The 14090-nt window shown below is 41.1% G+C and overlaps 1 protein-coding gene across 2 annotated transcripts in view; it reads left to right on the forward strand.

The window, feature by feature from the left end:
* Window positions 1–13654, forward strand: part of RTN4IP1 (reticulon 4 interacting protein 1) — a 25034-nt gene extending 11380 nt beyond the window's left edge. The window contains exons 7-9 of one of the 2 annotated variants that reach the window (XM_082049235.1): window positions 1593–1776; window positions 3122–3214; window positions 13521–13654. In XM_082049235.1, the coding sequence (XP_081905361.1) occupies window positions 1593–1776; window positions 3122–3214; window positions 13521–13637 (394 nt within the window). In that variant the 3' untranslated portion in view covers window positions 13638–13654. The remainder of the gene's footprint in view (window positions 1–1592; window positions 1777–3121; window positions 3215–13520) is intronic. The other variant, XM_082049236.1, reaches the window with a different exon arrangement.
* Window positions 13655–14090: the final 436 nt, after the last annotated feature.

Here is a 14090-nt window from a genome sequence, read left to right on the forward strand (position 1 = left end):
TAGAACTGAAGGTTTTGGTTTTTATTTTTCTTTTATAATCTTTCCATCTGTTTAAACGTGGTTTACTGTGACTTATATTTGAATATGGTATTTATACTGCTCTTTTTAGTTAGATTTTAGTTAACTTTCTGTGAGGGGAAATAGAAGCTGTTTAATCTATGAAAGAATCTTCCCGATAAGTGTGCTAAGAAGGCGTGTGCCCTTTAACTATGGTGTGATTGTCAGCAGGCCTGAGATTAACAGTGAGGGTGCCAGCAACGTCTGTATGGGCAGGATGTGCAGCAACTAATTTAGCCATTTGCAAGCAGTGCTAAATTTGTCTTTGTGCAGTTCAACATCTGAAATGCCAGGCACCCATTCCTGCAAGTGACCCTTTTTAGGAGCTCTCAACAGCTCTGTCTTAGGGTGCAGTTTTATGGGATAGCTAAGCCGATCAGCCAGGTATGCTAAGAGGGATGGTCCTTCTTCCCTTCCCTTTTCAGTTTTACTGACTCTTCAGACCCCATAGCGAGCTAGCTTTTCCTGGGCAATTAGTTTTTTTTATTTTAGTTTCTCTTATTGGCAGCTACCTGTTAGAGTGACTGAACTTTAACATGAAATCACATCCTTGGAAGACAGGCAGGAAAGCTCTGTCTTTCCAGAGAGAACAACTTTTCTATTTCATTTCAATAAAGTATTTTCTCTCTTATTTGTAGGTTATTTCGTTTAGTTCTATGTGTATATACATATCTATTACAATCTGGAGATTCTGGACATTTACAGATGGAAATGACAACAAGCTGTGCCTCTAACAGAGTAGGTGCATAGCTCCCTGTTGCCCTATTCAGGCTTTACAGGCTTACATGCTGGGATAATGAGAAGGAACGCTGACGCTGTGGCTTGTTGCCAGAGGGTGCACATGCCCATTCCACGGGAAGAAGGTTTTAGACCCTTTTCACTGTTAGCGTCTATGTCAAATAGGTAGATTAGAAGAAAAGAATTGTGAGTAATAGTAAAATGGTCCCAAAACAAATAGGGAGGTCAAAAAATACCTTTGGAAGTGAAGCTGCGGATCAGATCACAGAAAAGATGTGAGGAGGTAAGGATTAGTAGGGTAATGTGTTTATGTAACTTTGGACCCTTCACGTGAGTACAGTGTGTACAGGAGATGTTCCTAATCAGGGTGTGAATCCAGACTAGTTTTTACACGCACATAGCGTATTGTTCAATGCTACGACCAGGCCCCAAAACTGTTCCAGTGGTCTCAGTGGGAGGGCTGAAGAGACAGAGCTCTAGAGGGCTTTAAGCAAATGGAGAATGTAGTTGTGCATCTAAGAGTCTACCTTCTGGAGTTTAAGAGCAGTTTAAGTTGCATAAATAGCCTGTGTCTGCTGTGCAGCGAATGTGCAATAGCTCCCATTGTACAGTAAAGCTGGGATTTAGCTGAAGTCCTGGGATTTTCTTGCCACTGTCTTGCAGGCAGTTATTTTAATGCGTTGCAGTGATACGTAAAAATGTAAACTACAACAAATTTCTGATATGAATTAGCCTAATGATGATGAAATTATTTTCTCCATATCATGATTTTAAACCTGTTCTTTGTGTGTCTGCAGATTTGATTTCATCCTAGATAATGTCGGTGGATCCACTGAGAAGTGGGCTCTAGATCTCCTGAAGAAATGGTCAGGAGCAACGTATGTTACCTTAGTGACACCTTTCCTGATCAATATGGACAAACTTGGAGTGGCTGATGGCATGTTACAAACAGGAGTCACTGTTGGTTCCAAAACTGTAAAGGTATTTGACAAAATTCTATATACTTTAATATTACGTAGTACTCTAGTGGCTTCGTTTGTGGCTGGTGTGCTAGTCATGTGTGTCTTATTTTCCTCATATATCATTAAGTATACTTCAGATGCATTTTTATTCTTTCCTTCTGTGTTGCACTGGAAAAAAAATGTGTTGGGATAGTGCTCATTGGTGTATGTGGTAGTTTGGGGTGCTTTGAAGTTTTAGTTTCTTACTGTGCTTTTCATTGTGACCTTCTCTATATGGCCTCCCTGGTGAGTCCTGCTGACAGCGTGTGTTTCATGGTAAACAAGCACAGATCCCTTCTCACTGAAGTGAGAGTAATTTTGCTACTTGCTTTAGACCAGTCAGGCTTTCTCTCAAAACATTGTTCTGTGACTGACTCTCTTCATCCTGTTCCAGCACCAGAGAGTAATAAAAGTGGTTGAGGGTGGCCAGAAAGTCTTTCATCTCTTTCATGTTCATGTGTCTGGATGGTGATACTGATTTTTCTAGTTTTCATAAGTGGACCTTAAAATGTTCAGCCAGTGGCCAGATCAGTGAGGCTTTTTAGAACTTTTTCTTCTCTCAATGTGTGTACTTGCTCTCCAAATGAATACTTTTCAAGCAGTTGCCATGGTATTCCTGTGATGGCATGGTTGAATGAGATTCTAAGTCCTGCACCAACACTTGCAAAGGAAAGCTCCAAAACAAAATGAAAAGGCTGGGCAGAAATCATGTAATATTATTTCCCAGTGTGCACATTTCCATGATGAGGGCATTGTATGCCATGTATTAAAAATTGTCTGTCTTTGGCAGATGAAGGCTCTTATTCCTATGATGACTTACTTGGAGGAGGTGTTCTTTACATCTGCTTGTGAGGTTTTCCCAAAATGCTTTTCATGTGAGCTGCCATCGGTCATTGGATGGTGATGACTTTGCCAGATGTGATGGTGGAAAATTTAATCACTGACACTGAGGCGGAGGATTCTACATGTCATATTTCTGGGTTTATTTCACCCTCTTTGTGGATGTGTATGAACATATAGCACCTTTTCTCTTGTACGTAACAAATAATGCTGTTCCTAGCTGCAGAGACAAGGTGGTTGTTTTTCTCAACTAGCTGACTTGTGCAATTGGACACAAAATTCACCCTGATCCTATTGTGGTAATACAACATCCCTGTCTGTACATTTAATCCACGTGCTTAGATGACTTTTTTTTTTCCAGACAGTAGCCTATAATTTCTGTGTCTTTTTCTTAAGTTACTTCTCTAGTGCTTCTGTCATTAATTTTAGTTCCCATTTCAGTTTCATCTCATGATTTTCTGATATATTTCTGATGTTTCTTACAGCATCTCTTTAAAGGAGTCCATTATCGATGGGCATTTTTTATGCCAAGTGGCCCAAGTTTGGATGAAATAGCAGAACTAGTTGATTCTGGAAAGGTATGTTAATAATGGTTATTTGGCTCTTTGTGCCTTTCAGCTCTTACAAAGGTTCTGCTTTGACTCACAAATGGTGTATTTCACAATTAGGTAGTAAAATGTTAGGAGAGTCACAGTGAGGAAAACTAGTTAAGAATTTACTTGCTCCAGTTTCTACCTTCTGCCTTTTGCATGGAATTTAGGAGTTCGTAATCCTTAAGACTGTTCTACCTTTTTCCTCTCCATGCTACCCTTATTTTTTAAAAAAACAAACCTTACTAAGTTATGATGAAAGAATATCCAGCGATTGTTTATTTTTGCCAGTGGGAATCATTTGGCGTGAGCACTGGTGTTGCAAATGAAATGTTTTAAGAGGCCTCACTTGGTTCATTTGGTCAGAATGAACATGACTGTGTGTATCTGTATATGCAAAACTGCCTAGTCCCACCCATAACGTCTACAGAACTAGAATATTCAGCTTATTGCAGGTCATAGATGATCTACATTGGCAGAGTGGTGACAAGAATATTGTGTTTCATTACTTTAGTGCTTCAGAGTATAATGTTTGGGCTAATTCAGCATAGTGACGTGCAATACTGTGAGTGTTCATAAGCTTTTGGGGAATCTCTTACTGGACTTGGGGAAAGGTATGAAGTGGCAGAGAGATTACTGCTTTTCTGATCTTTTCAGGTTTATGAGCTTCTTACAAAATGTGTGTCAGTGTCAGCGATCAGTTGCCTGTTTATGGGACAGTGTGGTACCGTAGGTCCTGGCAGTGTCCTCTTTTGGAGAATTTCATGTTGGCAAAATTCTCAGAGTAGAGAATACAGACAGTTGCTGTTAATCTTTTTATGTGGTATCTAAGCGGAGGAGGAAGCAGAGTCTGCCCTGACAGCTGGTAATTCTAATATGTGCACTGTCAGGCCACCTTGTGCTCAAAACTTTTGCATATTAGAAAAAATAAAATCTCTCAAAGTTTGAGCGTTGATCTCCTTTTTCGCTATGCATTATGTTTCAGAGTTTGGAGAAGAGTAACTAAATAGTTGTACTTAAGGCCTGATTGCTTCTATTTGCCACCTCAGTGCTGCTGCTGAGAATGAAAATCTTCCTGAATTGAGCCACTCCTGTTCCTCTGTTGTGACCAGTGTGCTGCTGACAGAGCCAGTGGAAAGTCAGTGTTTCCTAAAAAGTCTACTTGTAAACAGAGGCTGCAGCAGTAAATAAGCTGTGGTGAAGCATGTTCCTTGCTACAGCTTTGCACGGCTCTGCTTTGCATTGCGTGCAGTGCTGTAGGTGTTACCCATGTCTGAGAAAGAAACCCTGGAAGATACTCCTCATTCTGTGATTGCATCCAGTCACACTACTAAATGATAATTAACTGAGAAACAGAAATGCCCTTGTCTTTGTTCTTACCATTTGTCCTGATTCTTAGCCAGTTATTGTTTTGTGTTCCGCTCCTACCTTGTATGCAAAACAAATGCAGAATTTGCCCATAAAAGCTTCTTGGGAAACACCTGTTTATGCAATAGAGATAGGGCTTAATCGGTGTTCTCTGCCTGATAATCTGGGCAGGTGAACTGTAATGCCATGTAAAATGTACGTCATACATATACGAGTGTCCTGATGTACTTTTTGTTGTAAGATGATTGTGAGAACAAAGATGTTTGCTTGGTCTTTTATTGTCTGTCTGCAAAAACAGGTCATAATGTCAGACTGTTTATCTGCACGGTCATTCTAGCAGTATTTTACTCTATTTTGTAAAATGTTGTAGACACCCATGCTATCATCAGTATAAGACCCAGATGTGTTCCATTTAGACAGATGTTAAGAATAAGACTATGACCTTCATTGTCTAGACGCAAGAGTTCTCTTGAATGGACAGATCATCCATTCAGAAGAGTAGGTATTCAGAAAAAAGGCAGGAGAGAATTGCTGGAGGAAGTGTACCATAATTTCCCATAACTAAATGAAAAGAAATGCTTATGTTTGAATAGGAGTATAATAAATAAGTAATAATAAAAAACCCGAACAAACAAAATAAAAACAAACAAAACCACCACCACCAAAACCAAACACGAACACCACAAAGCAATAAATGTAGCAAGAAGACTTGGGGAAGCCAGCAAAGGGAGCTCATGTAGTTGAACATAGTTTTGAGTCATGCAGATTTAGTTATTTTGAAATTTCAATGAATTGTCTTTTTTATTGCACCCATCTTAATTTTTAGATTGTATGAAGTATGAATAGGAGAGCAACTGGAGAGCCCCTGAAAATGAGAAGATTTTTTTTTAGGAAAGTATTAATCATGATGGGGGAATTAAGTGAAGGAAATTTAAAAGAGCTGATGGTTAAAAGAGATATTACAGTGGGTGATGCTTTGAAGAGCATACACCTGAAGCAGTTCCAGATCATATTGAGTTGTCAGTGTTTTTTCTTTTAGTCCTTTTGCACCAACACAGATTTTTGATTCTGATGGGTTCATTATCTTCCTTTGCGAAAGCAAAAGCGTTCTCAATCCTTTAGTGGATGAAGAATAAGCAAAAAGGGTATTTTGCTTAAAGATACTTGGTTTTCACATGGATGATCTTTGCAGGAAGGAATAGAGATTTACAAAATGTCAGCTGGTGAGTTCTTTTAACAGCATTTTTAAAGGGAAGAAGAAAGAGAGTAGTGCAGCTGGTGGTACAAGGAAGGAGAGTAATTTTCCTTTTGTAATTTACATGCACATCAGCTCAGTTCTGGGGATTATAAAACCATTTTCTGTTTATGAGCTGTTTTCTCTGCCTTGCAGCTGAACATCTTGCAAAGAGACTATTGTTGAGACTGAGGGGCTGGGAGGCTACTGCAACAGTAGTGGGCATGGAGAAAATCAAGTATTTCCTTGTCAAATTTTAGAGATACTGGCTACTTTCTGTACTGCTGGAAAGTCCCTGTTGTGGGTTGAACTTTGCCACTTAATTACGAGCCAGTAAGGACTGGCTTAACACGAGCTTCACCACATCAGTTGATGAAGCGCGTGTCCAAAGCTGGGGATCTCTTTCCATGGCAGAACGTTCCTGGTGAATGATCATCTAAAGACAAGTGAGATCAACAGCACCGTTAGTTCAGGACACAAATCTGCTGGCACGCTGTTTGCTGAGGCATCGGCACTGGGCTCTGCTGCCAGCATCACCGCTCAAAGGCTTGTTAGAAATCAGATGGATGTATCTGTGGTCTGTGTTGTGGGTTTACCATTCACAGTCTTGGGTTTCGCTACTTGCTTAACTTTTTCCTCCTTTCTAAGGATGTGCCACTTAGTCCTTGGTGAAAATGTACCAAACTCGTATAACTACGTAAGTTTGTAGAAAGCCTCTAACTTACAATTGAGTTTTTACTTTGCCTTTTATAAAGCCTGGTGGAAGAAGGTGGGCTCAAAAGACTCTTTAATGTAGTAAGGGGAAGCACTAAGAATGTTGTATATTGCTGCTGGACCATGATGGGATGTGGGTCAACCTGCAGCCCTACAGAAATTAGAAATTCTCATTTTAATTCAGTGCCATTTAAATGCAGTGCAGGTGTGTGAGTGTGCAGTATTTCTGGTGGCCTAATACTCTTTCCTTCAGAGCAGAGCTGCATCAGATGGGCTTGAAAATTGGTTTTGCAGAAGAAAGGGTAAAGGACAAGTAGAGTCTCTGATCATGACATGAATAGGTCATTCTCTGTGTTGTTTGCTTTCTAGATAAATGTTACAGCACAGGCACACGTAAGATAAAAGCAATTGCATGCTTTTATTAATGTAATTTGTGGGTAGTGTTGATTATACATTTTGCTGAAGGCATTAGATGCTTTGGCCTTAGCACCTGCTGTTGTGGTTTGGAGGACAGGATGATGACTGTTCTCTGGCCCGGCCGCTGTGTTCCTGTGTGATGCTGTACAAATCACATAACCTTTTGTGACCATAATTTCTTTATCTACTAATGAGGGCTAATGCCCTTTATCCACTCATGGTGATTTGCTCTTAGATACCCTGTTAAAATGTGGAATTCAATTGTTTTCTCTTGCTGGTCTTGGTTATTCAGAAAATAAACACACGTGGATACGGTAATCCACTTTGACGTTACTTGGTTTTTCAGTTGTTTGGATGGCCATGATTCAAGATGGTTTACATTCCTCCTGCAAGCAGAGGTTATCGCAGCTTCTTGGCTCTGTCCTAACCTGTGTGTATTGATTTGCTTACAGTTCATCTTGTTACAGTTCTGCAAGTAACTTTTCCCTTGGCTCTTGTTGCACAATTGTTGCAGATTTCTCTCATCTGTATGAATATCAAACAGCTAATGTAACATATCGAGTCCTTGAACATTCTCCAAATCTGGCATCTCTAGATGTGGCCTTCTCTGCAGTAATTCCAGTCTTTGTTTTTATGGCTGTGCTAAGGCATCTTGAGGTACCTGAGGTGACTTGCCCTTGGGTGGTGCTGGCTTTACTCTCCCTGTCTGAAAAAGTACACTTTTTCTGTACTTAATTCTGTACTTAAATGTCTAAACTGACTAGAGATCAGTTCTTCCCACTCCCTTTAGCCACTCACACTTGTTCTGATGACCATCTTTCTCCATGCTAAACTGCAAAGCTTGCACTTTTAAAAATCTGGTGTTTTCTTGTTGCAGTGCTTCTGCTTGCCAGGTTGGTTGGCTAGAGCCCAGAGATGTTGATTAAGGAGAGGTTGCCAGAAGCTCTGTTAAGTCCTTTCTCTTCCAGAAAGAACCTCTATCTGCATTTTGTCACAGTTACCAAAAACACCACTGTGATTTTTATTAAAACACATCTGCTCCTCTTCCTCCAGGACATGGTAGCTTGCTTATGCTCTTTATGAGAGTGCTGTGTGATTACATCCTAAAATGTCTGTGAGCAAGACTAATGGAAATTGTCCATACTGTGGAGAGAGATAGGGTTTGAATATGCAAATTCACATAAACCACAATGAGGTGTGGAACAGCTCTCGTATGAGGACAGGCTGAGGGAGTTGGGCTTGTTCAGCCTGGAGAAGAGAAGGCTCTGGGGAGACCTTATTGTGACCTTTCAGTACTTAAAAGAAAGATGGGGACAGACTTTTTAGCAGAGCCTGTAGTGACAGGACAAGGGGTCATGGTTTTAAACTAGAAGAGGGGAGATTCAGGCTAGACATGAGGAAGACATTTTTTACAATGAGGGTGGTGAAACAGTGGCCCAGGTTGCCCCGAGAGGTGGTAGATGCCCCATCCCTGGAGACATTCCAGGCCAGGCTGGACGGGGCTCTGAGCAACCTGATCTAGTTGAAGATGTCCCTGCTCATTGCAGGGGGTTAGACTAGCTGACCTTTCAACCCAAACTGTTCTATGATTCTATGATTTGTTCTGTCTTAATTACATGGTAGCATTGCCCCAGAGTGATTTAATTACCAGCATAAATAGCAGGCCAACTACCACGAGTGTGAGTGCTAGAGAATTCCAGAAAAGAGAGTGGCTCTTATCTTCAGGTAATAGTTTTTCAGTATAGTTCAGTAGGTAACTAAACCCAGGATCTTACTCACTTCTACTGATAGAAGCTTGGGCTGGGCTGGCACACACTACAATTCTGGGCTTGTTCCAATTTCTTACTGCTCTTGTGTTCTGTAGAATCTGTTCTGCCAGGCCTAAGTAATGAACTAGAGATTTTTTTTAAGCTGCTTCTATACTCCAAACCATACTCTGATAGCCTGCTTAATTTAGATTTATCTTCTAGCATTTTAGTAATTGTAGATGATACTCATGAGTTGCTGTAGGCTGCTGTTAGAGGCTTTATATGAAAGAATGTACCTTGGCTTAGAAAACAGAAAAAAACCCTGGTAATGCAGTTGTTTGTAAGAGGACACGTGCCTTCTATTCCCATGTTTTAACACTGCACGACCATTTTATGGGTGTATGAGACTGCATCATTTTTCCTTCTGTTAGGCATTTGGGAGAAAATTATCATGTACCCAATACCCTTTAATGTGCTTTTGGATGGAAATGCATATTCTCTGAAACTCAGGTTAGTAAAAAAACATAGTATTGTGTAGTTGCAAAGCTACCCATACAACATGCAAACAGAGCCAGCTGTTCCACAAGTTAGGAACTTTAATCTTTCTCTTCAGTGAGAAAGATCCTAGACCCTAATGTTGGCAAGCAATAGTAAGCTCAGCGTACATTGCTGTGTGCCATTTTAAGGGGAAGGAAGGATAAAGAAAGGGGTGGGATTGAGACAGAAACAGTAGTGTTCCAAATCAACATTTTTTTCCTTGAGATGACAAGTACTGAATGGATAACTAAATGTGTAGTTACAGGACAGGGACTGTTCTTTGTAATGATTTCTGTTCACGTCTGTTTAAAGGGAGACTCAGTCAAGGCCAGAGGGCTTGAGTATCAAGCTCTGCATTTGTGCTTATATACCACATTTGGGCATGGTGGTAATTTTGGGAGGAAGGCAGCCTTTATCTTCTAACTCAGCTAGCCAAAATGGCAAGCAGATCTTTTCCTTTGTGGTGAGCCCTCGAGAGGATTTTGAGGTCTGGTGGAGCGCATCACAGCTCTCATTCTGTGCACGTGCAAGTATCTTTTCCAGAGCATGTACAGGAGCCGTGAGGCACCCCGCAAAGCAAGCCTGCCCTGCAGGTTTGACACAGCCATCCTTTACAAACCTGGGGGAGAGCCAGTGCACTGTCATAGCCCTTGGATAAGGGCACTTGTTTTCTTTTCTGCTTTGAGCTGGGCTTGCTCTGAGGGCCTCCCAGGTTCAGTTCATCTCTCCTCTGAGAAATCCGAGGCTCTGGCTCTCCCTCCAGTGGCGGGATGCAGCTCCACACTTGCTTGTTGCTAATACGAGGGTCAAAGCCATCCTCATTCCCTTCATATTTTCTCACTTGTCAGACTGTGTCCTTGCTACCACAGACCTGCAAGGGCAGACTTGAATTTGCCATAAGCAGGACTGTGTACCTGCTGGCCAGTCAACTCCTGCTAGGGCCTGTTCACTGCCCGCTGTGTTCAGGGCTGGCTTGTTTGGGGTGCCACTTCTGTGCTCTGTGTAGGATAGCCCTAATCAGCATCAGCAATTACTCTTTCCATTTTTTCAAACACATGAGTTCATTTCAAGAGACCTGAGGTTCATTTCTATAGTATGTCCTGCATTGGAGAGAATGAAGAGGAAGAAAATACCTTTCAGGCCCAATCTGTTTTCAGATAAACATTTCAATGCGGGTCTGTTAATCCTTTCTCTCCCAGACTTTAGTTTAATCCCTTTTCCCTGAACAAATAGGTGTCTCCTGGCAAGGAACTGATGTGTGGCTGTAAATAGGCAGTGTTTTTATTATCCGGTTAATCTCCATTTATTATCACACATTCAACAAACAGCAGACGCTCCCCTACTTGTTTGTCTGTTCACAGGAAGAAATTTTATCTTAGTCAGTGGATTATGGTAAAGGCTGAGTGAATCACTGTGCTGCAACATGGTCAGCCCTTTCAGGGTTATTCAAACAATGGGACTGACCAGCCAGCCAGATAAAATATTTAATGCTCTGCATTGTCAGGATCATCAATTCAGTATTCATGTCTCTCTATAGCACAGCCTAAAGCCGGCATTTAAATGGCGCTAGAGGTTACATCAACGTAGCAGATGGGCTTTGAGTATGTGGTGGCTGCAATACACACGGTGTTTTGAACTGTGAGGCTGAATTCAGGGTTCCTCTGAATCCCTGTGTCACCACTTTTGAAATGTGACGCTTTGAACTTTATCTAATTGGCTGAGGACGTAACATACTTTGTTCTGTCAGGGTTATAAAATGTAACGTACCATAAATGGCCTGCAGGTAGCAGAATGCTGAAGTGTCTTGTTTGGTTTTTTTCCTTAGTGGCTGCAAGTGTCTGAAATTAACTTCTGCCTTTTCCAGGCATCCCTTGTGCTTCACATCCCTTGCTTTGCTGCCCTGCTTTCTTCCCCAAGTACCTTTTCCCCTCCTCCCAGCCTCTTGGCCTGCGAGGGTCAGCTGTGTCCATGCTCCAGCAGGCTCAGTTTCTGTATTTTTTTTTTCTTAACTGAAGCACAGTTTTGTACGTAACTGCCATTAACAATAAGTACTTGTACAAGTGCTGCACTTGTGCTTGGCTCAAAAGGTTACTGAATTGTTTTGGTTTTGTTTTTTTTTTTTTTTTCCCCAAGCTTCTGCTATGAAAACAAGGGTTTGTCTTCCCCAAAACAGTCGCTAGTGATCAGCAGCACGTTCCTCTTGCTGACAGTCACAGAAGCTGCAGTTCACTCAGATGCTCGGTTTATGCCAAACCATGGTCTCATTCAGTGTTTTTTGCTGCCCTGGGTCCATGCCCCTGAATTTGTTGATGCCCAAGACAACAAATCCATTTGGTGCTGGATGTTGGCCAAACATGCTTTTGTCTTGAACTCCGTTATTCGTGTGCCACATTACCTTCCCAGTTGAGCAGCAGAAAGTGTTACATGGTACCTTTCTGGCTGCTCTGCTAGAGGTCTGTCTGTGGAGATTGTCCTGGCAGAACAAGGGGAAGAAACTACCCAGTCTTGTACCCTGCAGGATGGCAAGTTTGAGGCACTTAGTGAATATATTTATTTGCGCAGTTGTTTTCATAGTGATTTGGCTGCTAAGTCTTGACTTTTTCTTTGGAGGGGTTCATTCACTCCCACTTTTCTGCCATGTAAAGCTTCATACTACTGCTAAGCTTGCATTAACAAAATGAAAAGGAAAATCAAGTGACAAGATTAGAAGATACTGTGGTGTAACAGTTTGATTATTTATGTCTTGGATTACTGCTATATAAGCAAAACCAGTAGTTATTTTAGTGCAATGAAGGGACTTTAAAGAAAGACACTGTGTATGAATAAAGAGAAAATTAAGTGGTGAGAAAAGGACCTACATGATTTGTTGTGCTGTTGGGGAGGGTGCTGGGCGGTCACTGCTGCGGCCTGGAAAACGTGCATACCCAAACCTTTCCTTGGTAGTGCTGCACGTTCACCTTCTAAGCAGCGTGTCTGAGTACGTAGCCCTTGCCTTCTAGTGAAAAGCAAGCCAGCAAGCTTTTTGAAAGACAGCACTGACACTGGCGAGTTGTCTCCTTATTGCTGTTGTATTCCTTCTCTATTTAGCAAGATGTGTCCCCTACCGGGAAAGGGCAGTTGTCAGCTCTGGACTATTCAACAAAATAGTGTGTACGCTAGTATTTGTGAGGAGAAAGCCTGAAGGTATTTTTTCACTGAGACAAGTAACAAGGATCTTTTTCTAGCACAGTAAATAGGGTGTTCGTTACTTCAGATCTTCATCACTGCAAAAACTCACTGCAGACTCATCTACGGCTCATGTCTTCCTCTCATCAGAGGACTAGGATCAGTTCATCAATGCAAGAACATGCATTGAGCTGGTGTTAGGAAATCCAAGAGACCAACCTCAGGGTAGGTTTGGAAGGATATGTGGGAAGTACTTTTGTACACACATCTTAGTTTGACTCAAAAATCTGATGATAGGAAAAGGGTCTTCCAGCAGTGGCAAGTATTTTTCAGAAGCAGCTGGGATTTCTTCTGCCTCTGTCAGTAAACTGTGACATCTAAAGAAAATACTTATAGGGTTTTTGGGCTCCTTAGTTAATAATGGGGACAGTGAATAGAGTGGCTTCACCTTCATTATCAGAAATGAGTCTAAAACAATCCAGAAGACTACTCTACAAAATTAATGCCGAAGTAGCAGTCAGTGCAAGCTGGGCTTAATGATGTGTACCTATTGGAATACACAGGGGCTGAGTTTTCAAGTGTATCTAAATGATTCAGCAACAAAGGTTTGTGGACTTTTTTTTTTTGTACTTCATTTGTGGCCAAGTCTTTTAAAGGTACTGAGGCAAGCAGTGATGCAGATAGGCACTAGATTCATTGGTATCTTTAAAACATCTCACCTTTTGAAAATTCCTAACAAGAAAAGCAGTAGAGATATCTGAGAAAAAAAAATGTTCTTCCTTTTCTCTCTGTGTCATTGTGGACAAGAAGTTGAACCACAGTGTCAGTTTATAAAAGGACTTAAAAGTTCGAGCCTTGTATGGTGACTGTATTGTTAAGAGTCCCGGGTGAAGGCTCTGAACTGTGCTAGTAGAGATGTTTCAAAATGTGGGCGAATAGCAGCAGAAAGCCTTCTCCTGGGTGCAGAGGGGTCCCTGAGAGAAGACTAAATCATTGGGCAACTTCTGCCCTAAATACTGTAAAGAAACCTCACCCCTTTCTTTATGGAGTTTTGAAATGTGAAGGTGATACATTATTCCTAATATAGTGTCACTTTTTCTTTATTCTGTAGATTCAACCAGTTATTGATCAAGTCTTCTCTTTTTCTGAAGTTCCAAAGGCCTTTCTGAAGTTGGAAGGAGGACATGCACGTGGAAAAACAGTGATTGATGTAATTAGTAAAAAATAAAGTTTCTCTAATAATTACTCTGCCCACTCTCGATCCTTTACTGGTAAATTACACTTGAACATGAACTGCTACGTAGCAACTGTTTTTTCTTTAAGAACTCACACAGGATGCATAACTTTTTTAAGAAGTCTTGTTTTAGAAAAGCCTCTTCGATTCCTCAATACTCTGCCTGTTAATAACTGCTAATATGCAGACAAGAAATACTAATGTCTCAGGTATTTCTACATTTGTGTTAAGAATGTAGTTGTGACTTCTGCAGGATGCTCCTCACTCTTGGACAAGAGGAATAACTGGCAGCATTTTCAGTTTGTAGATCTTGGAACTTTTATTTTCCAGATGTTTTGCCTAAGTACTGAAATGGTGAGGGATGCTTTTACCTAATTGTCCATATGAAAATTGTGCTGTCCTTTTTTTCCTTGGCCTTTCTTAGTTCTGCCCACCCTTATTAATTAT

The sequence above is a fragment of the Streptopelia decaocto genome, assembly GCF_964273445.1.
Source record: "Streptopelia decaocto genome assembly, chromosome: 3".
In the NCBI taxonomy this organism is placed as follows: Eukaryota; Metazoa; Chordata; class Aves; order Columbiformes; family Columbidae; genus Streptopelia; species Streptopelia decaocto.